Raw genomic sequence first — 27,711 nt, 5'->3', positions numbered from 1 at the left:
CAATCCCAGGAAACCGGCAGGCTTTATTTTCATAGCAGCTGACAACTGGGTATTCACTTAGAATTGATAAATGAGGAAGATTAACAACGTGCGACGGGGAGAGAGAAGAATGGACTCTGCGGAGGGAGCGAGTGGGGGGTTTGTCAGCCTCCTGGTGGCGGTGGATCAGTGGCGTGCTGTGTGTTCCCCTTCCTACTCGTTAACATGCACAACCTGCGAGGCGGGTCTCCAGAGGATGACCCCGAGCCGGCTTCTATCATTAATCAACTTCAAGCAAACACAGCGACCAGACACCGCTATACATGCTTTAAACTCCAAAATTAATGCATATTTTCACCCAAGTGTCAATAAGAGAAGAAAAGCGCTGGCAGGAAGGCGCGAGAGCAGAGCAGAAAGGCACACTCAACACAACACTGTGATAAGAAACAGAGCCCTTACGAGAATAATAACGCTGTCAGTTGTAAACAAGGCAAAACATGAACCCAGCCCACTGCCTGGGCAAAGGAGGCGCTAAAGAGATGAGATCTGCCAAATTCTCATTACAGAAACACTGCAGGAATAAAGCGCACGGGAAGGAGGCTCCACAGGCGCAGAGAGGAGGGAAAAAGGGGGTAGCATATTATGAGCAGCTGCGGGATATTTTCCCCTTTTTCTAACCATTTCAATTGTTATTTTTTAGAAATCGATACACAGAGTCAAATAACGATATATTATCGTCCAAAAATAATATGGCAATGTGTAACTGTATACATTTATGTCCCCCCGTCACTATGTGTCAGTACGAGATGCCGAGCTCGTTTTGACCAGCGGCCAGCGGCATGCACGTTCCAGATTTATTTACCCACAAACGTTACACAAATTAGATGTATTTACCCACAGACTTGAAAACAAGTTCAACACAAACGAGCTGACAAAACAGGGAGAAAAGTAAAGTCAGCTTTTCTACTGGTTTCAGATCAAAGTAACTCCACAAGTCACATCGCCTCAGGTCTCAATCCCAAGCTGCAGGGCAAACATGAAATTGTTATTATTATGCTATTGAACTGCATGCTGATTCCACACTCTGCTTTTAATTAGCTGGCTGAGGCTGGATACCTGATTATAGTCTTCCTGTAAAATAGAACGGCCCCTGTTTTCCTCCCTGTGTTAAAAGCCTAACTCTGACGAACACCATGCAGGGCTGTGAGATAGGCAGCTGGTAAACACATGTAAGGCCTGGTCCACTCCATAGTCAAGCCTGATGTCTGTACACCAGGTGAAGAGCTGTGAGCCAGGTTTGGTTCGGGTGGGACGAGGATGTTGCGAGTCTGCAGATTGTGTGAGGTGCATCTCTTGGAGAACAGAGAGGAGAGAGGGAGCCGGCTTGAGAGCGATAGAGGGTGCTAGCTCCGTAAACCGGAGCGTTTGTTTGAAGGCGTGCTGCTTCATAGAAGATAGAGGAAATGTGGCGCTGCGCAAACGCACTGAAGTTGAACGCTCTGACAAATTTTCGACTCGTATAAAGCTTATCCACACGGAGTAATTGTGAAAAAGCTCAGAATATGGGTTTAATCAGCCTCAAGATAAAGAGAGGGAGAGAGACACAGGCAGCCTTTGGGCCAGCACACCCATCCTGTCTCTGCCTTTCCTGTTCCAGAGCGATGCCCAAAGCTATGTTCACAGTGATTAGGGATGGCACTTTTCTCCATTTCGCCACAAGCTCAATACTGCACCTTTTTGTTTTCCGGCACAACTTCCCTCTAGCTCTGATGTTTTACGGGGCCATCCCTAAATCTAGCAGAGCTGCACATCGGTGCCCCACATCTGGAAACGATGCAGCCTGCCCCATATTATTTTAGGCTTCAAACAACTTAGCAGACACTCCTATACAACAAGTGAATAGGGAACTGTGGTTTCCAGGCCGACCACAGCTTTCCTACATGGGAACCTTGGACTATTTCTTCTAGAATAATGATGCTTTTTTTCTTGTTTTTCTTTCGACGGCTCAGAGGGTTCTGAACGTGTTGGAGCTCATGTTTCAGTGTGGAGGAGACAGCAGCTTTGTCACTTTTCTTTCTGCCATTTTGTAAATATTTTTTATAAATTGAAGAGGTGATTATGGCTGGACTCAGCAGATGGCAGGACACATTTTAGAACCGTAATAAAGAAGAGTTTATAAACTTTGTGTTGAAATAACAGAGGGCTCCGGTCTTTGGCCTTGCCTGGCTTTAAAACCTTCCAGAAGGTGGAGTTTCCATTTTCAGGGAGGGCTGCAGCCACAGTCCTGGCCCTGACCCTTCATTCAACTGCGCCAATATCATCCTCTCTTTATTTATAATCCTGTTTATCACTGTTCATTTAGTATAACATTGACATAACATTAAAGCATTTGAGTGGATTTTTAAAGGTTCTATCAAAATCCATTATATTTGGGATCTATTTGAATCGGTGGTGACCAGCTGAAACTCTTTCCTTTCCTCCAGTCTTAAACAAATACTGCAGATAAAAAAGTAAGGAGCCACTCACATAGCTGGCAAGGGAGAGCGTCCTGGACTGCTGTCACTGCCGTTGCTGTTTCCATGGTCCATCGCTCCGTTCATCTCCTCTCGGATGGCATTCGCCAGGGAGTTGAGGGTGGGACTTCCAATGGAAGCAGTAGTGTATAGAGGTATGTTGTTTTCTGCCATTGAAGCCTGAAAAGCATGCACAGTGTTAAAACAGTGAAACGGAAGAAAACTGTCAGCACTTTTCAGCCTGCCAACCCACCACCCGCACATCCAAAACAAGGAAGAATGACCAGGAATAGGAGGTGGACACAGTGTTATGTTTATTATTTCCTGCCTTTCTTTCCCTCACAGTAAAAGGTTAAAAGGTAAAGTAGTGAACGCCCAGAGAGCTTGAGACTGAGTCAGTATTCACATTTACCTGGAAGGCTGCTGAGAGAGCTGGCCCATAACCCAAGCTGGTCTGGATGTTCTTCACTAATGCTGGACTTCTGCAGAAAACAACTTTAGTTTAGAAAATGCTCATCATTCATTTAGTACATTCCATGCAATTTTATCAATCCCCAAAAGTTCACAGAATCATTTCAATTCATTGGTAAGGAAGACAAAACAGGTTGATGAAAGCAGGTTGTGTAAAAGCACGATGTATGATGGAAGAGCTGAACACAGAGGCATGATGGGAACACAGAGGCATGATGGGAACACAGAGGCGGAGCATGCAGGAGGTGAGGGGAGGGGGGGGGGGTTGGGGGAAGCTGGGGGTCAGGAAGCAGAGTGGGCCAGGCGGAAGTGCTTACTGTACGAGCAGCTCATCAAAGTTCTCATCAGCGGCGTATTTCCGAGGGCGGCCTCGCTGTACGTGGCGGCCGCGTTTAAACTCCTCATCATCAACAGTCCAAAAGGACCCAAACTCATCCTCTACTCTCACAAAGCACTTATGCAGGGAAAGGTTGGTGCGAATGGCACCCTGAGCAGGAGACGAGCATCAGGGCAGCCAGATGCAGATGCAGTGATCACAACAACACAGGGACAGATAGACAGAGGGACAGACAGACCAACACCAGTCACAGACAGAGGGACAAGGGAGGAGAGGGAGATGATCAACATGAAAATAAGCACAAGCCAATGTGGGTTATGGTTACACCACCAGGAGTAGAAGACGGAAAGCACGGGGGATGCTGCACACTAAAGCAAACAGCGACTTTGGGGGACATCGTGGCACGCAGACAATGACATGGAGCAGCCTCTTCCCATAGATCCACAACCAGACAAACGCCAGAGTCGGCCAGAGATGGCAGACCTACCCACTGATCTTTTGTGGCCTTCTCTTTTGGAACTCTAGTTCATCCACTGTCCACACAGCCCCTTTAACGTTTTCTACTCGCACAAAACACTTGTGAAGACTAAGATTATGCCGGACTGCGTTCTGCAGTTGGTGTAAAAAAAAGAGAAGGGAGAGAAACATTCTATCAACACAAGAAAATGTCTAATAATGAACCACTTCATTTCAGAGAAGAAACATTTAGACAGACACATGATAGATCCTGGACATAAATACAGTACATTCTTTCAAGTATCAGTGATCTATTGGCAGTAGACTGCCAAAAGTATCAAATGACAAAAACATTGTGGAAATATTTTCCAGTTACTATGGCAATACAGTTTCATTTCATCAACATCCTTTTAAAATATCTTTCATAGAGCTTGAATTTATGATGAGCCATTTGAGAAGAGCCTACTGATAACAAAACCCAAACTGAACAAAGACCTTGATCAAATAAACCAGTCTGTTTGGTTTGTCAGTTTCAGTTATGACCTTACCTACAATTGAACAATAATGGAGAAGACACATTTCCAAAAGCTTCAGCTTGTGGGTTATATGATAAGCTTTTTCATAAGACCATTTGCAGAGTATGCGGGTTACTTTTCTTAAAGTGGCAATCAGCAGTTGAAACAATAACAACATGCTTTCCCCGCCACTGTTGTTTCGGTAAAAAGCTGAGGGATGAGGCTGGAGAATCCAAAGACAGAGCTATGGATGCAAACGGTGACCATCCATGCCATCCAAATTATAGTTTTGAGGCTATACAGTGTTTGTTGACATTTATTTTTGTTTAAAATAGCCGTAAAATAAGCTTATATTTGGGGTTCTGATGGGGTACCACAGCTAAACTAAACTCATGAGGCATTTATAAGTTACATGATTTAAGAATCAATGGGTACATATAATTAATTTATAATTCCAAAAATGGATGAAACAACTGCAGATTGCCCTTTTAAATAAACCAATCACTGACACATGAGATTGGAACTCTGTATACGTATGGCCCTTTGTCATCTGAGTGCTTTATTGAGTGTGTGTGTGTGTGTGTGTGTGTGTGAGTGTGTGTGCATGCCTCTATGCAGGAGTGTTTCACAGTGTGGGATTTGGTGTTTATAACTCCAATGTGCCCCTATGGTAGGGCTGTCAGCGGCCTGCGAAGGCAGGCAGTTAAAGAGAGAGGACAGTGAGCTGCAGAGGGGGGCTGGTGTGGGGCTCAGGGGTTTATTCACAGCTGCATTGTGGATACGCTACACTGCAGGCCCTCCCTGCCTTATGAGGGTAGCCTTCAATGCTTCATCACTCTCTTTTCTCTTACTCCTCAGCTTCTCCTTTGGTTTTAGTCTGCCCTCTCTTTTCTCTTACTCCTCAGCTTTTCCTTTGGTTTTAGTCTGCCCTCTCTTTTCTCTTACTCCTCAGCTTCTCCTTTGGTTTTAGTCTGCCCTCTCTTTCTAACCCCTCTCCTTTTCTGTCTCTGTTTCTCTTGGGGTTTGTTTGCCTGTGTGTGTGTGTGTGTGTGGCCCAGTGGAAAAGGTGTTCTCAGTTTAAATTCTGTGGGAGTGTCTCGGCCAGGAGTCCCTGGCAGCACAGTAGGGAGTTAAACACATCCACCCACTACCAAAAACATCTCCAAATATTAGGTGGGGATTTTCTTTTAAAAGAATGCACAATTTCCCTTACACTTTTTTTCTGCGAGGTTACAGACAGTTTGTGTTAAGGGTGGCTCTATTCGGATAGAACAAGCGGGCAAAGTTATGAATTGGTTAAAGACTCATTCATTGCATTTACACTTGATACATTTGACTATCATTTAATTCCACAAGAGCAACACAACTGTCCCTGCCCTTTATATTAGTCTAAGGAAGTCAAAGTGAAGAGTGATTTTACCTTCCATGTTGCGGCGTTGCGCCTGAAATATGCAAACATTCGTGTGAACCAGTTGTAAATTTCATTTAGTGTTAGCTGCTTTTCCGGGGATTCAAGGATAGCCTGGAAAAAAGAGACAGAAACAACATTTAACATTTTGTTCCCTCTGGAAAAACAATCAATTATTCACAAGTGGCATGCAGGTTTGTGTGTGCTCTCCTGAAAGAACACAGACGACAGTTCATCGTCTGTCCGTGTGATGATGTGTACCCTCTCACTTTGTTTATGGAACACTGTCTGGTTCCCATTCAAATCTCACAATTTGAATATATTTCTTTTGTCAGTGTAAATGGAGGGAAGCGAAAACATTTCTCAGGCAGATTACAGGCCAGCAATTATGCCAGGCTTAGATACATTCCTGAGATCACAGATTACTGCGGGCTGGCCAGCTAAATGACTGGCCATCTTAAAACAGGCTCATCCCTACTGTTGTGTGAAATTAATTTCATAATAATCACATCCACTGTAACGCTTAATCAAAAGCAAATGTTATTTATGGCCGTTTTTTGGAGTCCCGAGTGCATTCTTGTACTCATTTGCAGATGGTTAATCTTCTGCTGCGCGTCTAAATTGTATTTGAAATTTAACAAGGAAGGGAGAGAAAAAAAAGCCGAAAATAAGCAATCTGTGTCTTGGCTGAATATTTATCTAATGCGTGTTCTGCTAACGACAGAAGCCACTGAAGCAGATTAAAGGCTCTATTCCTTTAAATGACAGATTAAATACATTGCAAGTTACCAGCTCAGAGAAGTGCAGAGCGGAGGCATCTGACCAGAGGATCCTTACCTGGCGTATAAGTGAGGCATATGTGAAGGGAGGTCTGACTTCAGCATTCATGTAGAACTCTTTGTTCTGGACAATATCTGTACAAAGGGAGCAAACACAGCATACAGACGAACATAGAGAAAGGCCATAGTTAGTAGCTTTTATAGATACATTTGTAGTGTGATAGACTTGAAATTGTATGTGCGGGCGTGTGTGTGTGTTTATGTGTGTGTGGTATATGCTTCCAATACCTGGGGAAATGGGCATGTTGTATTTGTCAGAGTAGCGCCGGCGCATGGGGCCCACGCTGTGGTGGAGGCTGTTGGGGGTGATGACGGAGTAGGCCTGGGACAGGGGAGTCAGGGGGGCCGTGGGGGTGGTTGGGGTCTGGGGCAGGCTCAGAGGGGGCGAGGCCTCAGGGGGGGCTGTTTTGGACAGGGTGACGTTGGACACCAGGTTGAGCTGGGAGGGAGAGTAAACAAAACAAAACACAGACAGACAGACAGACAAAAGCTTGTTAATTACCCGGCGTCTCAGATGCCTCATTGGCTAAGCTGATCACAGCTCTAATTATGGCCAACCCCGAGGATGATCCGTGAACGTTCGCTAAACGCTTAGAAAACAACCGAGGAGTCCTGCTCATGCTCTCTCCACCTCCCGTCTCCTACTCCTCTAACGGCTCAGCTCCCTGCTCTCTGTTTTCTTCCCTTTGTTTGATCTGCTGGCATCACATCCGTGGCGACTGGCAAGGGGAGATGGGCGGCCCTAACAGCCCTGACAAATGACAATGTGATTCTTACCTACCGCTGAGCAGCTACTAATAAGCCACGGAAAGGAAGCGGCCAATCTGGGCTAATTACAAGCTGAAATTGTATTGTAAGGACTCTAATTAGGAGATGCTTATGGAGGTGATCTGATGATTAAATGCTGTATCTGAATGACCCCATCACCTGGGCTACGCTGTCTGGCGCAAGATGCATCCCAAATATTTGGTTGAGAGGGAGAATGAGAGGAGTTGCTTTTCTGTCAAGGGTGGGGGTGTGGGAAGGGATATTAGTAATAATGGCTACAAGGTAAACGAATTAAGCCAAGTGCTCCGAACGTATACCATGGCTTCCAGCAGCTGTGGCTGCTTCCAAACTCTGCCAAGCCTCCACAGTGGAGCAGCAGTCAAGTGGAAAATTCTAGTCTGACCCATTGCTCCTGCTATTAATTTGCAGGAAAGCTAATGACACATATACATATTCGCACAAAATTGTTCTAATTGCTCATTTGCCAAAGGAGGCCAGTTTCCAAATTAAACATGACTTTAGTCTGCAAGGAAAGAGGGGAGGAAAAAAAAAAGAGAGAGGGAGAGAGAGAGAGAGAAAGAAAGAAAGTAGAGAGAGAGAGAGAGTAGAGAAAGAAAGAGAAAGAGAGAGAGAAAAAGAAAGAGAAAAAGAAAGAGAGAGAGAGAGAGAGAGAGAGAGAGAGAGAGAGAGAGAGAGAGAGAGAGAGAGAGAGAGAGTGGGCAGGAGGCGTCTCATCTTTGACAATCATTTGTGGATTGTGCTAACAAATTAATGAAATGCCAACGCTGTCAATTGCTTTGGAGGTATCGGATGTCTAAGTTTAGCTGATAATGGTTGTGGGTTACAGTGGAGGCGCAGGGCTTGCAGGTGAAAGTGAACAGACAGTGTTTAACATCTCACCCCCCCCCCCCACATGGATCCTCCACGGCCACCCAATTACCACAACCCTATTAACAGTCATTACCACCAAGAGGGCCCCACATGATAGACAGGTATATAATAAAGAAATCTGGGGCTGCCTGCACGGCTGGCACCACCGCTATATTTATCCTTGACATGACATTGACTTAACGAGGTTACGGCTAGTGTGATTTTTTTTGAATGAATTGTAGTCTGTGTATTTGTATTCATTTGCATTACACTTGCTAAAACATGGGAATTGTGTCTGTTTTTTTCCCTGCATCAATAGAGATGTATAAATACAGCATGTGATGTTTATTAAGAATTCTGAGGCCAGAAAATGCCTTTTTTGGCAGAGTTCTACACAAATCATGTGTTACACAATTACTGTAAGCACATAAATGTATACGGTACATTCACTACTGTACGAGGGTGTTATTCTAAATCAAGGGCCAAATAAATCACACTTGGGTTGGTTGTTTTCTGACACAATACTATCAATAGACTTATTTTCCTGTGGATTAGCAGTCTTTGTTTCATGTTTCATCCATATTCCTCAGCCAAAAACAGTGAGTGGCCCTCAACAATAGGCCAGACAGCCTGGTAATAGCCTGGCCTTTGTTTCCCTCAGCATTTGGGCTCACTCCAGTGCAGAGACAAAATGAGACTTCAGACAGAAATTAATGAAATGGTAATTGGTGATCTAATTATACTGGCTTTGACTTGCCAAGCTGCTAAAGAAAATAAACAAAAAAGTCCCTCCTTAATTATGTACTGCGAAAAGGTCAGACTTCTGACGAGAATGCTTAGTGACACCAACTACAGAGACCCAACCCCACGCCCACACAAAGACAAACAAAAACACACACACACGCATGCACACACACACGCATGCACACACACACACACACACACACACACACACACACACACACACACACACACACACACACACACACACACACACACACACACACACACACACACACACATTGTTTATGCACTGTATTCTTCAGCTCTTTTTTTATATATATATATTTTTAAAGCTCATAGGAATAAATTAAATCATATTCAGTTGACACTGTATGTACAGTATATATCTATGTGTTATGCATTTAATTAGGACTAACTGTAAAATAGTAACTGTAAAATGCAGGCAATTGCTGTTGTCTGTCGTGACTGAATGTTTTTTCTCCCATCAACATCCACTCCCTGAACAGTCTATAGTCTAAAGCCTGGTCTGAGGTCAGCTCCAGCTCCAGTCTAACTGAGAGCTCCAGCTGGGACTGTGGGATTCCCCCACTGATCCAGCCACTGAGCCACACCATGGCTAGACACATTTATCATAGCATATCATTGCAGCTACCAGCATGCACTGCACCCCCGCTGGAGAATGCAGGAATTGTATTTATTTGAATAAAAGCAGCACTGGTCTGGTACCCACCCCCCAGAGCTTTAGCACAGAGCCCTGACACAGCCATTCCCACTGGCCCTGGGGAGAGGTAGAGTAGTCAAGATGCTATCTGCTGCCCCAGCCACTTTTCATATACAAATGTCCCCGTGACAGGCACTCGTTCTGAAGCCTAATCTACACAATCAGTGTGTGTGACAGAGGCAAAGCTCCGACAAGCAGCCTATTGTCACATCTCCAGGCACTTTGGTGACTGCCTGCCTTCCTGCCTGCCTTCCTGCGCTATGTGGCGCACCGTACAGAGATTCTGCCCGTCAATAGCTCCAGACTGACTGTAAATATATGATTGAGGCTTTGAAAGGAACTTGTCAGAGGAGCGGTTCTCTCTGTGTGTGTGTGTGTGTGTGTGTGTGTGTCTCTGTGTTCAGCCCAGCAGTGTAATGGCCCTCATGCCTTTGGCACTATGAATGAACTGTCACAATGACTGAACTATGGTAATGGCGCTCCTTCTTAAACATGACAAAATAGCAGTACGCTGTATTTTTAAGTGGTACCCCTGTAAGACAAGGATTAAACAGTAAGTTATATCGTGACATGATGACATAACAGACATGGTGTTATGGTCCGAAAAATGTGTCAAGATAAGGAATTGAACAGCCATCACGATTGCTCTTAATTTGAGAAACATGTTGTATTTCTGAAGCTTATTTTGGGGGAATCCCCCGGATACCGTCTTCACAACCAATTGAAGACGTTGAGGAGATTTTTTCCCATTTCAAAGAAAAGTCTATATTTCACCACGCCACAGAGGTCTATGGTGTCGGCTCATACCAACACCAGTTCAGCCGCCACTGACCGCTGTTACCATGTGCTCCGAGTTAATCATCAGAACAAAATAGAAGCTGGGATGTCAAAATATGTGACCAAAACATTTTTTTTTTGTGCTCCTTTCAAGTGAGCAGCTGCTTTCGTTTAGCAGGTACATAAAAAGAGATGAGGAAATACATTAATACATATAAGTGTGGCAATTAGACAAGTGAGAGACGAGGAGGACGGAAAACAGGCATGTGGTAGTGAGTTTACTCACTGGCTGTGGGGTCGGCTTGGGCTCAGTGGATTTGACGTGGAGATGCGTCATCATGGCTTGCAGACGCTCTTTGTCTTTCGCCAGCTGTAATGAGAAGGGGGGAAAAAACGACCATTAAATCCTTTATGAACAAAAATCGAATTCTCTGTAGTACAATCCAATGCATTATGTTATTTCTCACTGTATGTCATATATGTTTATTTATTATGCTGCTCTGATTATAAACTTTGGTGTATATTGATACCTTAATGTTCATGAACAAGTCTACATGGCGATGTCTCTTCTTCAAGGCTAAACTATACTCTAGGTCCCATTGCCAATAACAAACCCTGGATCTGCCTACCTGTCCTAAACTGTCCACTCGGTCTTACAGTAGCTGCCAGGTCACATTATAGAGATATGCTGGGTTAGGGGGAGGAATCAGGATGTGTCTGATAAACACACACACCGAGTTGCTCTCAATGATACACACAACCAGAGCGGAAATAATAAGTAATATGGTAGTGTTGTGAAACGCTTAACTGAACTTGTAACCTCGTCGTTTGAGGTTAAAATTCTGTTCATCGTCATTGCGTTTGTAACTATGATAAATGGTAGTACAGTTTGTGGCGAAATCTGCACGGAGCCTTCACCGTGCACTGCCACTTTAAGAGCGCATGAGCAGTAAGGAAGGAGGAAATAAAGAGAGCTCATTCAGCTCTTTGGGGAGGGGCTCTTTGGTGGCGCGACAGTTTGATTGTGTGTGCTGTGCTGCAGAAGTTTTGTTTGTTTTCAGCGTGTGTAGTTTATAGAGTGTTTTAACTCAATCATCGGTGTAATCGCTCTAGGTCGTGGTTGTTTTCGTTTGGGACCACGCCCGTTATGGATCGCATGGATTAGTAGCAACATTGTTGCGAAGCTTTAACATACAAACCAACAAACCATCAGACAGTCAGACAGTACACCTGCACGCCTGAAGACCACAGCTAAGATCTCTCTTGTTCTCTCTCTTTTTCTCTTCCCTCTATCGTTCCAGTGCTTTACCCTGCAACAGACTCTCTATTTTTCCAATGCACTTCCCATTGAAGTTCATTAGAGCTGGACTATTATTGCCCTGCCAGAAGTATTTGGACATTTTAGTTAAAAGGGAGGTTGCTTGCAAGTTGTGTATTGTTATGTGAACTGTATTGAGGTGTACTAATGACATGTGGCCGAGAAGACTGTGGACATTTTTAAGGCCTTTGTTGTGTTGATGAACACCCCCCCCACATTCATACCCTCTGCACTCATCCACTAGAAAATAATACAGATTATTGCAAATCCTATGTTGATGACTGGGTTCGTTCTTGTATGAAGTTGCTGTTGAATTGCTCTGCCATTATTAGTATTAGTATTATTGTATGAGGTATTCTTGTTTGGGTTACCCCTGTGCTGTGATGTGGGTTTTATATGGTGTGTATTCTTTTTTCTCTCCACTGGCTATCTGGGAAACAGGCTACCCTCTAGGCAGTCTCTTCTGCTGATGTGTGTGGGTCTGGTAGTGGTACTCTCTCTATTCTACTCTTTTCCTTTCGTCATGGTTAATACCTGCCTGGCGCCCGAACAAAATCTTTCTTTACCCCTCTCTAATAAATAAGTTGAAGTCGGAAGTTTACATACACTTAGGTTGGAGTCATTAAAACTCGTTTTTCAACCACTCCACAAATTTCTTAGTTTGGGCAAGTCGGTTAGGACATCTACTTTGTGCATGACACAAGTAATTTTTCCAACAATTGTTTACAGACAGATTAATTCACTTATAATTCACTGTATCAAAATTCCAGTGGGTCAGAAGTTTACATACACTAAGTTGACTGTGCCTTTAAGCTTGGAAAATTCCCGAAAATGATGTCATGGCTTCATAAGCTTCTGATCACCATCCCAACCGTGAAGCACAGGGGTGGCAGCATCATGTTGTGGGGGTGCTTTGCTGCAGGAGGGACTGGTGCACTTCACAAAATAGATGGCATCATGAGGCAGGAAAATGATGTGGATATATTGAAGCAACATCTCAAGACATTAGTCAGGAAGTTAAAGCTTGGTCGCAAATGGGTCTTCCTAATGGTCAATGACCCCAAGCATGCTTCCAAAGTTGTGGCAAAATGGCTTAAGGACAACAAAGTCAAGGTATTGAAGTGGCCATCACAAAGCCCTGACCTCAATCCTATAGAAAATTTGTGGGCAGAACTGAAAAAGCGTGTGCGAGCAAGGAGGCCTACAAACCTGACTCAGTTACACCAACTCTGTCAGGAGGAATAGCCCAAAATTCACCCAACTTACTGAGGGAAGCTTGTGGAAGGCTACCTGAAATGTTTGACCCAAGTTAAACAATTCTAAGGCAATGCTACCAAATACTAATTGAGTGTATGTAAACTTCTGACCCACTGGGAATGTGATGAAAGAAATAAAAGCTGGAATAAATCACTCTCTCTACTATTATTCTGACACTTCACATTCTTAAAATAAAGTGGTGATCCTATCTGACCTAAGAAAGGGAATTTTACTAGGATTAAATGTCAGGAATTTTGAAAAACCGAGTTTAAATGTATTTGGCTAAGGTGTATGTAAACTTCCGACTTCAACTGTATATACATCATCAAATCTGTTATACATAAAAATGCCATTGATGACAATGCCTGCTTAGCAACAAATAAATACACAAAAACAACAGTTAATGGAATGGTTTGTTGTGTCTACCTTTCAGTTGTAATAAAATGTGTGCAAACCTTCCCCAAAGGCACCTGGTTCCAGCCTAGAGGGCATTGGGACCAGTAGAGAGTGTTCAGACCACCTCTCCACAGCTCTTACTTACGCACACTAATGGACCAAAATTGTGCCATCCCTTTTTCCATTAGCGCATACTTAATGTACATATGCATATTTTCCAGGGTCCCTCGTATGGACGAAGTGCCTATCAGACCACTCATGGGAGGACTGCATTAATATTCCTTATCACTGTTATTTGTGAGAAATATTGTACCGTATCTTTCTGTTCCAATAAACCTAGTAGACACTGAGGGAGCCCATCGTTGGCTGCTGCCTGAGCATTTCAAGAAGTGTTTTATTGTTGGTGCCAAACAGTTTAAAGTCATAAATAACCTTAAAACCCAGTAAAATTCAAAATGTAATTATCTTCTCTACTTAGCCCCGGAGCCCTTCATATATCTTTGCCTTGCTGTCATGCATACATAACACATTTTTAATGACTGGTTACTCACAAATGTACAAAATCATTTTATTCTTCCACCCCCCTCAATGTGTGACCCATGGTTCATATTTGCGAGACAGGGGGAGGGCAGTAGACAGAGGAAGTGTCAGGAAAGGAGCCACACATATTTGGCGAAAACGAGAGACAATACCTGTAGTTCCAGCTGCTGTACGACCTGCATTTGCACCCGACATTGGGCTGTGCTCCTGTCGTCCAGGGCGTGCTCATTGTTGAGATGCCTGAGAGAAAAGATAAAAGAGAAAACAAAGATTCTCAGCTCCGTGTGTCTTCACATGGTTTTACTGCAGCCTTTTATACAATTGAATAAAAATCCTAGAATTCTTTATGTGATTACGTGATCTAGTAATTCCTTTGTATGGGTACTGTGGGAATAAAGTAGGAATGGTGAACACACATACAGATAATAATGAGTAAATACTGTGCAGATCCAGAAATATAAAACTACCATAATATTACCAGGATTTATAAAACAATATCTGCATAACCTGAAAAGGAATTATTTAAGCAAAGAAGAAAGGAATCCATATTTCATGAGGTGGCCATATCTGCTCAAACTTAACTTCATAGATAAGAAAAATGACTTAAAAATTTCAGGTTGGATTAATTTAGTAAATTATACAGTGCTTCACTGTGCAACCTTTCTTTTCAAAGATGGCACCATTGCCTTTCTGGTTATGCCTTTTTGGCACATTCTCCTTATTTTGGTGGATTTTTTTAGTTAATTATGTCATCAAGATGAAGAGAAGTCAAATGAAGCCAGACGGAAAGGCAAAGGACAACAAGAAGAAGAGAGATGGAATCTGTCACAAACTTGAATTATGAATATAATTATGCATGATTATTTTATACTGCGAAGATGTTCTCTTTTCCTGCACGTTTTTTTACTAATCTAAATAAGTAGCTTGCCCGGCAGCAGACAGGATTTTTTCCGTGATTTATATAAAATGGTGGAGATAAGGTTCACGAGTGAAGGAAATATGATTGGAGGATTTTTATCAGCCTGCGCATGAATTACTGTTTGAAAATGCTTATGCAGGGGCATTTCATTAATCATTTAATCATAATCCGAGCAGGATGTTTGAACTGATTTCACAAATACCCTTTCATTTCACTACTTCATTATGCTCGCTAATGGATCCAATATATTATATATATCATAAATTATATCACATCTTCAGTGACCATGTAGGTCACTGTCACTAGGCATGCCTCTACGCGCTCACAGTGGCGCCGGCAGAGGGAGGAATGGTGTGCGACGTGCCTGCCTTCTCAAATACACGTTTTCTGTCATTTATTGCAAAAAGTAGCCAGACCTGACCGGGGCAGCAGCAATGGCAGGCCGAGCTGAAGTGATGGCCCAATAAATCTAAAGGCCACCCTGGCAGTTTTGTTATGGGCCGATTGCTTAACATACCGACAACACATTTGTGCATTAAAAAGCCACAGACACACACAAAACTGACATTATGTGAAGGGAGGGGAAATTGATGGCATTCTGCTTGAATGTGAAGGTTTCTCTTTTAGAGGGCTATTTTCAACCTTGGGCACATTGATTTAAATCTTTTTGGCAAATACACTGCTTTTCAGATGTCCCGGTTGTATATATATATATTTTTTAAATAGTCTGTAATATATATTCAGTATTTTCAATGTAATTATTTTGACAAAAAGACAGAAATGAAGGCATATCTGAAGAAAGCGTGAACGATAACCCTGACTGCTGAAATCAATTCTGTCCACTCAGCTCCACATTTATCTGAATGAAATAAAAGGCCATTTAATTAAGTAGGTTGAAACCGGTAAACATTTCAGTACATCTTACAAAAAAAAAAAAAAAAAAAGAATAGGTAAAGACGTTTCAACTTCAATTTATTTAACCGGCATAGACCTCATTTTCATTGAAGGGTGACCTACGTGATGCGCTTCGGAATTTCTCTGTTCACAGAAGCCATGCGCCTTGCTTCTTTTCATCCTTTGTTACATGAGATTTTTTCCCCCCTTCTAATGACATGGAGAGTCACAGTGCATAATTAATAGGAAATGAAATATTCAAATGGCCCCTAATGCAGCCCTGCGAAGAGCGTCTGGATACAGGGAGCTAGCTGGGGATACGGGGAATTGACATCGAGAGAGACTATGAACGTTGGCATGTGTCACTTTCTGGACTTGAAATGAAACAGATTTTAAAAGCTTTCTGTCAGGATGACAGTCCCTAATGTAAATTGCCACAATAAAACAAGTTAAATAGACATTCCTTACACAGTCAGCTTTTTACATATCATTTAGTGTGCCTTTCGTTTTAGCTGGTTTTAATTATATACTCTGGACCCACTACTTTGGACCAGCACTATGGCACATGTCCATATACTCTGTAGCTGATCATTGTGTACATTTTCATTTCTATTTTCATTGGTTTTAATAAAACTGTTTGCACATCGGGTCCAAACTGCATTTTAAATATAAGATATTCAAGAATATTGTTCAACGATTTTCAAATACATCTTTTAGGAGACCCGTGTTGAGATATATGATGAACATTGTCCACAAAAGACATACCCACCAAATAGCCTATTCTTTCTTCAGCAATTCTCAGAGAGTGTTGAGGTATGAGAGTCAGTTCGTTTTATGAGAGCGAGAGAGAGGCAGAGGGTGCAGCACTAGAGGGCAGTGCAGTGTTTCACTGGCTGTGACCTTTGAACGGCCACTGAAGCGGGGGTCCTGACCCTCATAAAAACACTGAGCTCTGCTACGATCCGGACCCCACCTCTCACAGCACTGAATTGAAAACAGGAATAGGATTTGGCCCTTTTTATTTATCGAGACAGTGTATGTAGGTATTCATGTTTCCTTTGAAAGACAGAATAAATACGCACACAGTTTAAAACAACATTTCACTCCCGTGTTAGTTGTTACTGTTGGCATGCCGAGCTGAAATCTGGTTGACGTTAGAGTCTTCCTCACCTTTCCCACTCTCCTACACAATACTCAGTGTTCTGCTGTCTCTCACACACACACAGTCTCTACTGTCTCCTCCAGATCACTTCCAACATATCTATCCGCCTGAACAATCATTTCTAAAAGGTATTGTTAGCATATCCCTGAACTATTTATTGTTTTTATTTGTGGGGTATCAGTCTCCGGGTTTCATGTGGAAGCGCTTAAGGGTTTGAGAGTTAACACCTTGGTGAGCTGCTTGCTCTCTTGCCTGCTGCTGTTACACAAAGGCGGCTTTGTAGAGGCTCTCTCCGAAGGTTTTCTTAACATGTTCCGAGAAGTTTAGGCAGGCAACTAAAGTAAACAAGATGTTGCCATGATAAAAACATTGCAGAGTGCACTAAAAGGCTTTTTTTCTAAGGAGAGCTTTACCAGGCATACAGATGTTTAATTCCGCTCACTTCTATAAACAAAGTGTGAGGCAATGTCAGAATACAATAAATAGTGATGGTTTTGAAGGTGACACTCCCAAAACTGAAATGTGAAGGGATAAGAAAATAGACACATTTTTGCTCATTTGTAATGTTAAGTCGAACAACTTAGTGAAAATTGTGTTAAAAACAGAGTAAAAAAAAACGACTCAAACATTCTGTTCTTTCTCTCAGTTCACATAAATCCAGGGTAGCTTACATTATTATCATAAAAAATGATCTCAAAGTGTTTTGCGGTGCTGTAAACACTTTAGGACACTTTTCAAAACAAACTTCTCTCAAAGTGACCAGCTGCATAGTATGAAATGAGAAGCCAATCACAGAGTAGGAACAGCAGAAGTGCAGTGACTGTTAAGTCTCCACCCACTGTATCTTGTGAGGGACCTCTGTGTGCCCTGACTACTTGTTTTAGTTTAGGCCCAGGATAATGGAAATGTGTCATATCTTGTTTAAAGTGCCACTAATCCGGGCCGACAGACACCCATTGATCTGCTGCCACAGCACAGATGTTTTCATCCTCTGTCTCTGTAGCCATGATGGTGTCATGTGTTGGATTACCCACAGAACACTGCACACGATGTTGATTAGTAAACCAGGGTCAGGTCTGGACAGGGGACGATACAGTACATCACAGGCCCAGGTGAGAGTGGATATGAATTAGAAGAAGCCAAAAGACCCTGAGACGGATTCCTGTGTGGCTCAGTTGGTAGAGCATGGTGCTTGCAATGCCAGGGTTGTGGGTTCGACTCCCACGTGAGAGTGGTATGAAAAAAAAGAAGATATATATGAAAAAGAATGCACTCAGTTGTAAGTCGTGATAAGAGCATCTGCTAAATTACTCAAATGAAAATATTTTAGAGGGTCCAATGGCCTTGGTTATAATTTAGGTTATTGAGGAGTAAAACTACTGAGATGTGAAAATAAGTTAGTTCTGGTGCTGTTATTAAGGTGTGATCTAAAGACAGCTTCTTAGGCAAGTTTGGTGAGAGAGGCAGTGTAGAGACAAAAATAAAGACAGCAGAAGAGAAGAGCAAACAGAGAGAGACAGAAAGAAAGCAAGAGAGAGGCAGAAAGAGCTGAGTGAGGGAAGTGAAGGCACATACACCAATCCCTGTCCAGTGACAAGGGCAAACATGCGGAGCGCCCTGAGTGTCGGGTGCCCCAGATAAACATCCTCCCGTTGTTTGTTTGGGAAAAACGTCCAGAATCACCATGGGGACGGTACTTATCACAGGAATTAGAGGCCCCTACAGGGCCCAGTGGAGACCACACCCCAACACCCTCAGAGAGGCACAACAACACACCCAACACGCACTCACACACATATACGCACGCACGCACGCACGCAAACACACACACACACGTACATGCCCATGCGCACAAATGTACAAACACACACACAACAAACCGTTGCACCTGTAGTGGCACTGAGCCCCAGGGGAAACCTTAACCATCTCAAGAAGAGCGCCAGACACCCACAGGAACAAGACACTGGAGTAACATACAGTACCAGTCAAATGTTTGGACACACATACTCATATGTTTGGACACACACACACATACACATACTCATACTTTTTCTTTATTTTTTACTATTTTCTACATTGTAGAATAATTGTGAAGACATAAAAACTATGAATCATGTAGTAACCAAAAGTGTTAAACATTCAAAATAAATGTTATATTTTAGATTCTTCAAAGTAGCCACCCTTTGCCTTGATGGCAGCTTTGCACACACTTGACATTCTCTCAACCAGCTTCATGAGGAATGCTTTTCAACAGTCTTGAAGGAGTTCCCACATATGTTGAGCACTTGTTGGCTGCTTTTCCTTCACTCTGCGGTCCAACTCATTCCAAACCATCTCAATTGGGTTGAGGTCAGGTGATTGTAGAAGCCAGGTCATATGATTCAGCCCCCATCACTCTCCTTCTTGGTCAAATAGCCCTTACATCCTGGAGGTGTGTTTTGGGTCATTGTCCTGTTGAAAAACAAATGACAGTCCCACTAAGCGCAAACCAGAAAGGATGGCGTATCGTTGCAGAATGCTGTGATAGCCATGCTGGTTAAGTGTCACCAGCAAAGCACCCCCACACCATCACACCTCCTCCTCCATGCCTCGCGGTAGGAACCACACATGCAGAGATCCTCCGTTCACCTACTCTGTGTCTCACAAAGACACAGGCGGTTTGAACCAAAAATCTCAAATTTGGACTCATCAGACCAAAGGACAGATTTCCACCAGTCTAATGTCCATTGCTCGTGTTTTTTGGCACAAGCAAGTCTCTTCTTCTTTTTAGTGTCCTTTAGTAGTGGTTTCTTTGCAGCAATTTGACCATGAAGGCCTGATTCACGCAGTCTCTGAACAGTTGATTCTGAGATGTGTCTGTTACTTAAACTCTGAAGAATTTAATTGGACTGCAATTTCTGAGGCTGGTAACTCTAATGAACTTATCCTCTGCAGTAGAGGTAACACTGGGTCTTCTTTTCCTGTGGCGGTCCTCATGAGAGCCAGTTTCATTATAGCGGTTGATGGTTTTTGCGACTGTACTTGAAGAAACTTTCAAAGTTCTTGAAATGTTCCGGATTGACTGACCTTCATGTCTTAAAGTAACGATGGACTGTCTTTTCTATTTGCTTATTTGAGCTGTTCTTGCCATAATATGGACTTGGTCTTTTACCAAATAGGGCTATCGTCTGTATACCACCTCTACCTTGTCACAACACAACTGATTGACTCAAATGAGACCATTATTTACACAAATGAACTTTTAACAAGGCACACCTGTTAATTGAAATGTATTCCAGGTGACTACCTCATGAAGCTGGTTGAGAGAATGCCAAGAAGAATCTCAAATATAACATATATTTGGATTTGTTTTACATTTGTGTCATTACTACATGATTCCATATGTGTTATTCATTGTTTTGATATCTTCACTATTATTCCACAATGTAAAAAATAGTAAAGAGAAAGAAAATACCCTGGAATGAGTACTGTAGGTGTGTCCAAACTTTTGATGGTACTTTACATAACATGCTGCAGAGAGATGCAGCGTAAACTTACTTTAGGAATGACTGGAAGTCCTCAAATACCGCCTCGCATCCAGGCCACTTGCAAACCCCATGCCCATAGAGCGGGTGACTATGGTGAGAGTGGTGGTGGTCGTCTAGCGTTGATCTGGAAGAGAAAGCCAGATGGTATTAATGCCTGCCTATTAACAATCCCTTTGTGGAGGATGTCTTAATGGCTGATGATACAGAACTACACCATTTGAAGTGGAGGATGCTGATGGGTTTGGAGAGAATTCCCCTTGTGGTGTCTCAACACAAAAGCCTGTCTTTGTGTTGACCTTTGAACTGTGGGCAGTGTGAGCCTTGTGATCTATGCTTCCTCTCTGGCTGGAGGTTGCGGCCCTCGTAGGGGCAGCCCTTGTGAGAGGGACCCAATATGTCACTATTTATTGTCAGTGATCCGAGTAGCAGCCCACTTTGATCCAGGCAGCCAGGGGTTCCCTGAGACGCCCTGACCGCTGAGCCCCATCCCAGAACCCACCTGGAGGAACGGGCTGGCCAGTCCCACAACAAAAATCCATCTGCCAGCCTCCTGTCGTGCACAAACAGTAAACACCAAACACCCCCGTCTGCTAGCAAATTATTTACCGATCGACGGACGGACCAACCGACGTCAGAAGGGACCAAACACTTGCACAGCTGAGGAGAGGCTTACGGCTTCACAACATCTGCTGTAAATACCAGGATCGTCCCGAAAAACAAACTACACAAAATCTTCCATATGGCAAGTCAAGTGGAAACACAGAGAATAACCAGAAAGTGTACAACGCAGAGGCCTGCGCGTGTAGACGGTGTGTGTTAGAAAACAAGACAGTGTGCCATATGGACACAGACACTGTACAAGTGTCAGCTACAAGAGTCTTGGGGACTGTCCTATATCGCCACCACCTGTGCTGCTAGTGGCTCTCTAGTCTAGCACACCACTGCTGCTTACGCAATGAGCCATTCTGCAGGAGTTGAGAAGGGAGAGAGGGCAAGGGAAGATTCATTAGGTCCAAATCCCCACAGTACCGTCGTTAGGCATTCAGTCTAACCACTATTGTCTGATTCATATGGATACTATTTGCTCTCCTAAGGATGACTGTTGAAAAGCCCTCTGCACAATTTAACCAATCCTAACGCATACAATTACAGAAACAATCTTTCATTAATCTTTCATTTTATATATATATATATATATATATATATATATATATATAAAATATAAAACCGCGGTGTGCCAATTTTGCAGGATTAAACTACGCCGTTGTTCAGATTAAAATCAAATTTGTATAGATGTTGGTAAAGCTGTACTTCAAGAAGGAAATTTTAAGGGTCGTCACAGGTTTTTCTTGCGTTATAATTACTTGCTTAAGAGTTCACATTGTTCATAACGTGATAATTGCATTACAATTAGGGAGCAGTGAAGCATTCATGAATGTGGTTAACAGTTTTTTCCCCTCAAAAGTCAGACATATTTAAAAAAAGAAAGAAAAGAAAAATAAATGATGAATTATGCATACGCATTAAGACCTCTGTTTTGATATAGCTAATAAATAGATGGTAGAAGATCTATTACAATGACTTTTTAACAAGGAAATGTGTGGACTGTTGAAAGCTACTGCTGATTTTTTTATTTAAAGAGATCCTTTTTTAATTATTTCGGAGGAGGTACATTGGTTAATTCTGTATTAATAAGATATTGAATTGTGGAGTGGGCGCTGGGAGTCGGTGAGCACAGAGCTTGGAAGGAGCTGGCGGCAGAAGCGCCCTTTTAAACGGCAAATGACTAAACAGTGGTAAATGGCAGAATTTACACAAAATGAGCTACATTAGTGTAATAGTTGAAGTTTGTGGGATTTCTCCCTATTGTGAGCTCATTCGGTACTACAAGAGAAAAAACAGCTCCTCATCTCTCTCTCTCTCTCTCTCTCTGATCCTGTGGTGGAGTTAAATGTGACTCGCACCCTGGGCAGGTCTGTTAGGATGCTATTATTGTCAGGCTGCCTTGCTGCCTGGGGGAAGAGAACTCTAATGATCTTGTAACAGCAATGAGGGAAACCGTGTCATCTGCTTCCTGCATAGAATAGGAACAAAAAGCTCCTCTACCTAGACAGAATGTGGCCAAATCTTCCAGGTGTTGCACTTTGTAAACACCAACACATAGGCCTACCATACTGCAGGCAAAAACACAAGCAGAGCACACTGTACACAATCAGTCTATTTCTAAGTAAGGTGCTAAGTAAGATCATACAGTACACTGGGGCAGTCAGTCTATTGCTACCAAACAGAAAGAGGATGGATGTGTCTACCAAGCTGGGTCAGAGTCTGGATGTGGTCTGTCTGTACAGCCAGTCACAATAAGGTCTATCATCTCTCAGAGTGAGTATCGATGACTGCCCCAACTCTATTCTCTCATATCTCCTGCCACTCAAGGGTTTACCCCTAAATGATTTAATTATCATTTTCCGGGTGTAAGACAAATTAAAGGCGAGAGCGAGGGGAGTGTCGTGCCAAATCAGATTATTTATCTCCTTAACAGATTGCTGAGCTGAAGTCCCTGAGCTGTGGTTACTGATGGTTGCTGGGAAGTAAGTGGGCCAAATGCTTTGTAAGGAGGATGCTCTCCCTCGCTCTCGCTCTCTCTTCCCTCCACATCTCTCTCTCCCTCTTGTACAAAATGAGTGCAGTAAAGGGATGGGGAATTGACGTCAGGTACAGATAGGATACATTGCATTTAAATAAGCAAATCATTGAACAAAGAGACCTGGCTCACAGGGGTTTTTCTCTCACATCCCAAAGCTCTGACCAGTCTGACTAACCAACAGTTCACCATGTTGGGGCGTATTCAGTCCGGATCCCTGTCCGTCCTGCTACGAGTGAGGGCTCTTGGAGGCTGCTAAAAGTGGGAACAACGTCTCGTCTCTGCAGTGATTGAATTTCTCCTCCTTCCTTAAGACGGAAGTTAAAAGACCTGTGAATGATGCCTGTGGATGCACTTAAGGTTTTAGTTGCAGGCGTCGCTGTGCCCGGGCAGATTTTATATGACACATGAAACTAACTACATGGTACTTAGGGCTTGCTGTAAACCAATCTGAGCCCGGCCGGGAAAATAGGTCCATGAGAGTGGCTTGTTTCTGTTGCATGACAAAAAGACTTGCAATACCACATCAATTAAAAGTTCATTACGTTCAGCACTGGGAGGATGAGTTGATGCTCTCTATTTACACCCAGTCCAGGTCATTATCTAAAACCTGATTATTCAAATCCCTGGATTATAACACAGACGTCTCTTATAGCTTTGTATGGAATAATCATGCCTAATAATATTTCAGATGTTTTATTTTTTTCTCCCAAGGATTCTGATTAGAATGGAGTCCGCATCATCAAAAGAGATGAATATGCTCTTGGTAGTTGTATGAATCTAAATTGGCATCATACGGTGTTGAATCGGGATTTTTGTTATTTTTATTCTCATTTATATCAGTCATCTATATTTGAAAAACGCGTTTGGAAACGTTGTGTTGCCATCCACACACAGCACAGAACAGAGAAACGGCTGAGAAATCACCTGCTTGGGATTCTGACAGATCTAAGATACTCTGTGAATATTCAACCCCAGACTGCCTTCTTCACTGGAGCGTGTGCTAAACTGCTGTTGACGTCTTCTTTAATCTCTGACAGGGAGCGCAAGGCATCGGAGGCAGCCTCTCATGCACGTCTTCTCCAATGTTTCAGCTGGGACTTGTTGTTTGGTCATATCTGAAGCAGGTGATGAAGCGAGCGTGTCAATATCCTCCCCTCTGATTAATCTTCAGCCACAGAGGCTAGAGCTCAGACTGACTAACTGAGCAGACTGAATGCACCGGGGCCCGTGGATACTGTCTGCACTGAGCTAGGAGAGGTGTCTGGAGCTTGCTGTGTGTTCTGTGGTGTTGTGTGGGGTTGTGTGTGCTGTACGTGGCTGGGACAGTGTGTGAAAAGGATAGAGGTGGATCTATCGGTTTTTCCATGCAATGTCTCAGTGAAATGTGGACATTCTGTGAGACATCATCGACAACATGTACGAAAGGAGTGTCAAAATACTGACGTCACACCACTTGACCTAAAAATGTCTCACATTATATTGAAACAAACGCATGTGATGAACTAGTATCCCGTAATCAGTAAAACACATAGCATTTATTTCCTTTCCAAATAAGGCATTCCAAGTTAAGCTATAGCTGAGTGAGATAGCCAGGTCTTTCCATGCAGGCCTGTATCTCCCCACTACCACCATAGAGGACTATCTATCTGCCTGTCTGTGTTTGAACCCTTCTCCACCTCCCAAGGCCTGATGGTTTAGAGTGCTAAACGTGTTTTCATCTGCAGTGCTTTCATAATGACACATAGGTTTTGATCAGTGAAACAAGTCAGATGTTGTGCAGTGAGCTCATGGCGCCTGGAGGCTCCTCACCAGCAATCCAGAGATCAGCGCCTCAGTGCAAGAAAACAAGTCAACGTGTTGGATGCCAAATTAATTCCTTCCTTAAAGACACAGAGGCCCAGGGAAACCTACAAATATCCCGTCAAGTCACCAACGAAAAGAGTCGTGTGTTGTGTTGTCTGACGTCGATCTTACATCAGATCAACATCAAATATTGATAGTGTATTTTGTACATCATGTAATAATAAACGGTCTCTGTTTGACACATATTCCAATTAAAGTTAGAATGTGTTTTTTTTTATTTAGTTATGTAATATACATGATGCTAATGATTATTTAACTAAAGAATACAGTACATCAGTGTGAATTGCTCGACTTCAATATGTTCTGAACGCCACACCTATAGAAAGCTAGTTGTCTCTTTGTATTGTGTTGGGAATTTGCAATATGTTTTCACATACTGTCAGAAACGTCAAAATCCGGAGGGAAAGCAAAGGTGGCTGGGTGTGTGTTTTTCTGTTGTTGAGAGGACCGTTGGTAATTTGAATTTTATTTAACCAAACGTAGCCCTGCAAGTCACAGCTGCAGTTTCCTAAGTGCAACTGAAATAACAGCACCCTTGACCCTCTAATTAATCGTGTGCTGATCCCATTTTCATTACTGCAATCTAAACTCGAAATCATTCCCTCGCTCCCAGGTGTTTGACTGCAATCCCCAACTGGATTCCGAAACACAGAACAAGCCTGCGTCTTAATGAAAATAGGAAGGTACTTACAAACTATAAATTAATATTCATCTGTGGGCAAAGCCCTATGGGAACATGTCCATCAACTTAGGCCCCTTCAAGGAATTGCAGTTTTTAAATGGGGACTATGTAGGCCTCCTGTTTTCTTTAGTCAAAGATGACAGTAAAGATAATGTCACACATAATGAGTTCCAGTTAGAATTTTTTTCATAAAGTAGAAAGGACATGCCTAGTTGTACCCCAGTTTAGAAAAAGAAGTCAGATTGTTGCGAATATCATAATCTGTGGTATATTTAATGATAAATCAATGAGCTCAACTTCATTCGCAACACATTCAGGCACAACCCATTCCCTGGTAATAAACTCTATTGTGCCCAGCATGTTCCACGAAAGCTGTTAGCTCGGGTGGAAGGGGGGGGGGGAGAGAAAGACTCACCCTTCTCTCTTCAGAGAGTGGCTCATGTACTGTCCGTTGGTGGAGGCGTGTTGGTTGAGGAGGGGGTTCTTGGGGGGTTGTGGCGAGGACAGGTCCAGGCCACGGTGGCTGTTGTTGTTGCTGCTGCTGTTCTCTTCCTTCACGTTCGTCACCTCCTTCCACAGCTGCTGAAGCTCTGCTGGAATCATGCCTAAAACAAACAAATTGGATAACTAAATCAATTAGCAGCTAATCCAACTCTCTTCATCACATAATTAAATCAAAGGGTCTGTAAACAAAGCCAAGTATTAATTAAAAAATATTCCACTACAGGGTAATACACTGAGAGCGCTTGCTCCCCCCCCCGCTCTCTCCCTGTGATCTGAAGCGTGTTCGTATACACAAATCCCTGGCATTCACACGCATTTCATGCCCACAGTAAATAATTAACATCCAGACAAGGCATGAAATCTGAATAATCACCATCATTTCCCCAACAAGAGGAGAGGCAGAACACACACAAAAAGTTTACAATAGCAACGTTACAACCAAAACAGCCCACACCACCCCACCTTCTCTAGAAACAGGACCCTGGGGTAATATCCTCAGAAGCGCATTAATGTGCAAAATACTTAAAGCTCAGCACCGCCTCCAACTGACACAGAAGACTTAAACCTCGTTTAACAAGTCAAGCACACTGCATCTCACACAGCAGCCTTAGAAAGAAGGGGGGAAAAATCCCTTGAAGACAAGACATTCGTGTGTTGGAACACATACACTGAGAGAGCATGTTGTCTCTCCTGCTGACTGACAGCGATCCTTGACACCCTCAGATTGGGGAGCAGGAAGGATACTGCTGTCTGTACACCATCTCTAAGAGAACCCAGCCATTGTTCGCACACAATGTATATGTGTATGTGTCTGTATGTACAGTGTCTGTTACCACCGCGCCGGAGAAGCCTGCTTTCATTTGACATAAATGAGGCAAAAGCTGATAAGAAAAAGAAAAAAATCCCCCCCGTGAGGGTATGTTCTCTAGCCATTTGTATTGTCATTCCAAAATGTATTTGGTTAACTCATATTTTTTTATGTCATATTGAAAGATCCACTATGGGAATGTGTGCAAATTTGTATTGGGTATTCAGAACTGTCCTTAAATGAGTCACATGTTTAAAACATACTGAAATACCCTTTGGATATGCTGTGAATTCAACTGGATGTGCAAGACCACTCGTTTAACATTACAATTAATTAAATCCATTCTCAAAATGAGCAATGGCAAATGAAAGATGATTTGCACATGCTTATCTCGGGATGGGTTTATATTCTCCGGATTTCCCCCCTTTTTAATCACTCCCTCTATAGATACGACAAGTGGCCCTTTCAAGCGCCAGATCGTAATACAAAATGCTTAGCCTTAATTTATTCCTGTTGTGGAAAATAACTGTGAAGTGAAGATCTCAATACGATCAGCAAAAATATTTTTAATTTGATAAGCTACTGAGGATTTTAATTATGCTCGTAATGGAGAACATTGGCCTAATGAGGCGAAGGACTCTGGAGAGACACAGGGACTAAGAACTGTGAAATGAGTCTGATAGGATTGCTGTAAATTCACACTAGATCGTTTGCATATCAAAGAGCAGGAAATGATTGCAGGACAAATCAATAACCTTTCCACGTTCCAAAGAGTGTCTTTCCTCATTCAAATATTTTA

General features: G+C 42.8%; 1 protein-coding gene across 16 annotated transcripts in view; it reads right to left on the bottom strand.

Moving 5' to 3' along the window:
- Positions 1-27,711, bottom strand: part of foxp1b (forkhead box P1b) — a 211,767-nt gene that overhangs the window by 4,762 nt on the left and 179,294 nt on the right. For 9 of the 16 annotated variants that reach the window (XM_036983352.1, XM_036983347.1, XM_036983348.1 and 6 more), the window contains 10 exons: positions 26,016-26,205; positions 20,422-20,535; positions 14,062-14,149; positions 10,685-10,768; positions 6,747-6,957; positions 6,517-6,617; positions 5,692-5,793; positions 3,281-3,450; positions 2,905-2,974; positions 2,506-2,672 (listed from right to left, as the gene is read on the bottom strand). In XM_036983352.1, coding sequence (XP_036839247.1) covers positions 2,506-2,672; positions 2,905-2,974; positions 3,281-3,450; positions 5,692-5,793; positions 6,517-6,617; positions 6,747-6,957; positions 10,685-10,768; positions 14,062-14,149; positions 20,422-20,535; positions 26,016-26,205 — 1,297 coding nt within the window. Of the gene's footprint in view, positions 1-2,505; positions 2,673-2,904; positions 2,975-3,280; positions 3,451-3,787; positions 3,910-5,691; positions 5,794-6,516; positions 6,618-6,746; positions 6,958-10,684; positions 10,769-14,061; positions 14,150-20,421; positions 20,536-26,015; positions 26,206-27,711 lie in introns of all 16 variants that reach the window. The other 7 variants (XM_036983359.1, XM_036983357.1, XM_036983358.1 and 4 more) reach the window with 4 other exon arrangements.

The sequence above is a fragment of the Oncorhynchus mykiss genome, chromosome 7 (assembly GCF_013265735.2).
Source record: "Oncorhynchus mykiss isolate Arlee chromosome 7, USDA_OmykA_1.1, whole genome shotgun sequence".
NCBI classification, from domain to species: Eukaryota; Metazoa; Chordata; class Actinopteri; order Salmoniformes; family Salmonidae; genus Oncorhynchus; species Oncorhynchus mykiss.
The sequence above is the reverse complement of the archived record's forward strand: the minus strand, read 5'-3'. Positions and strand labels throughout refer to the sequence as shown.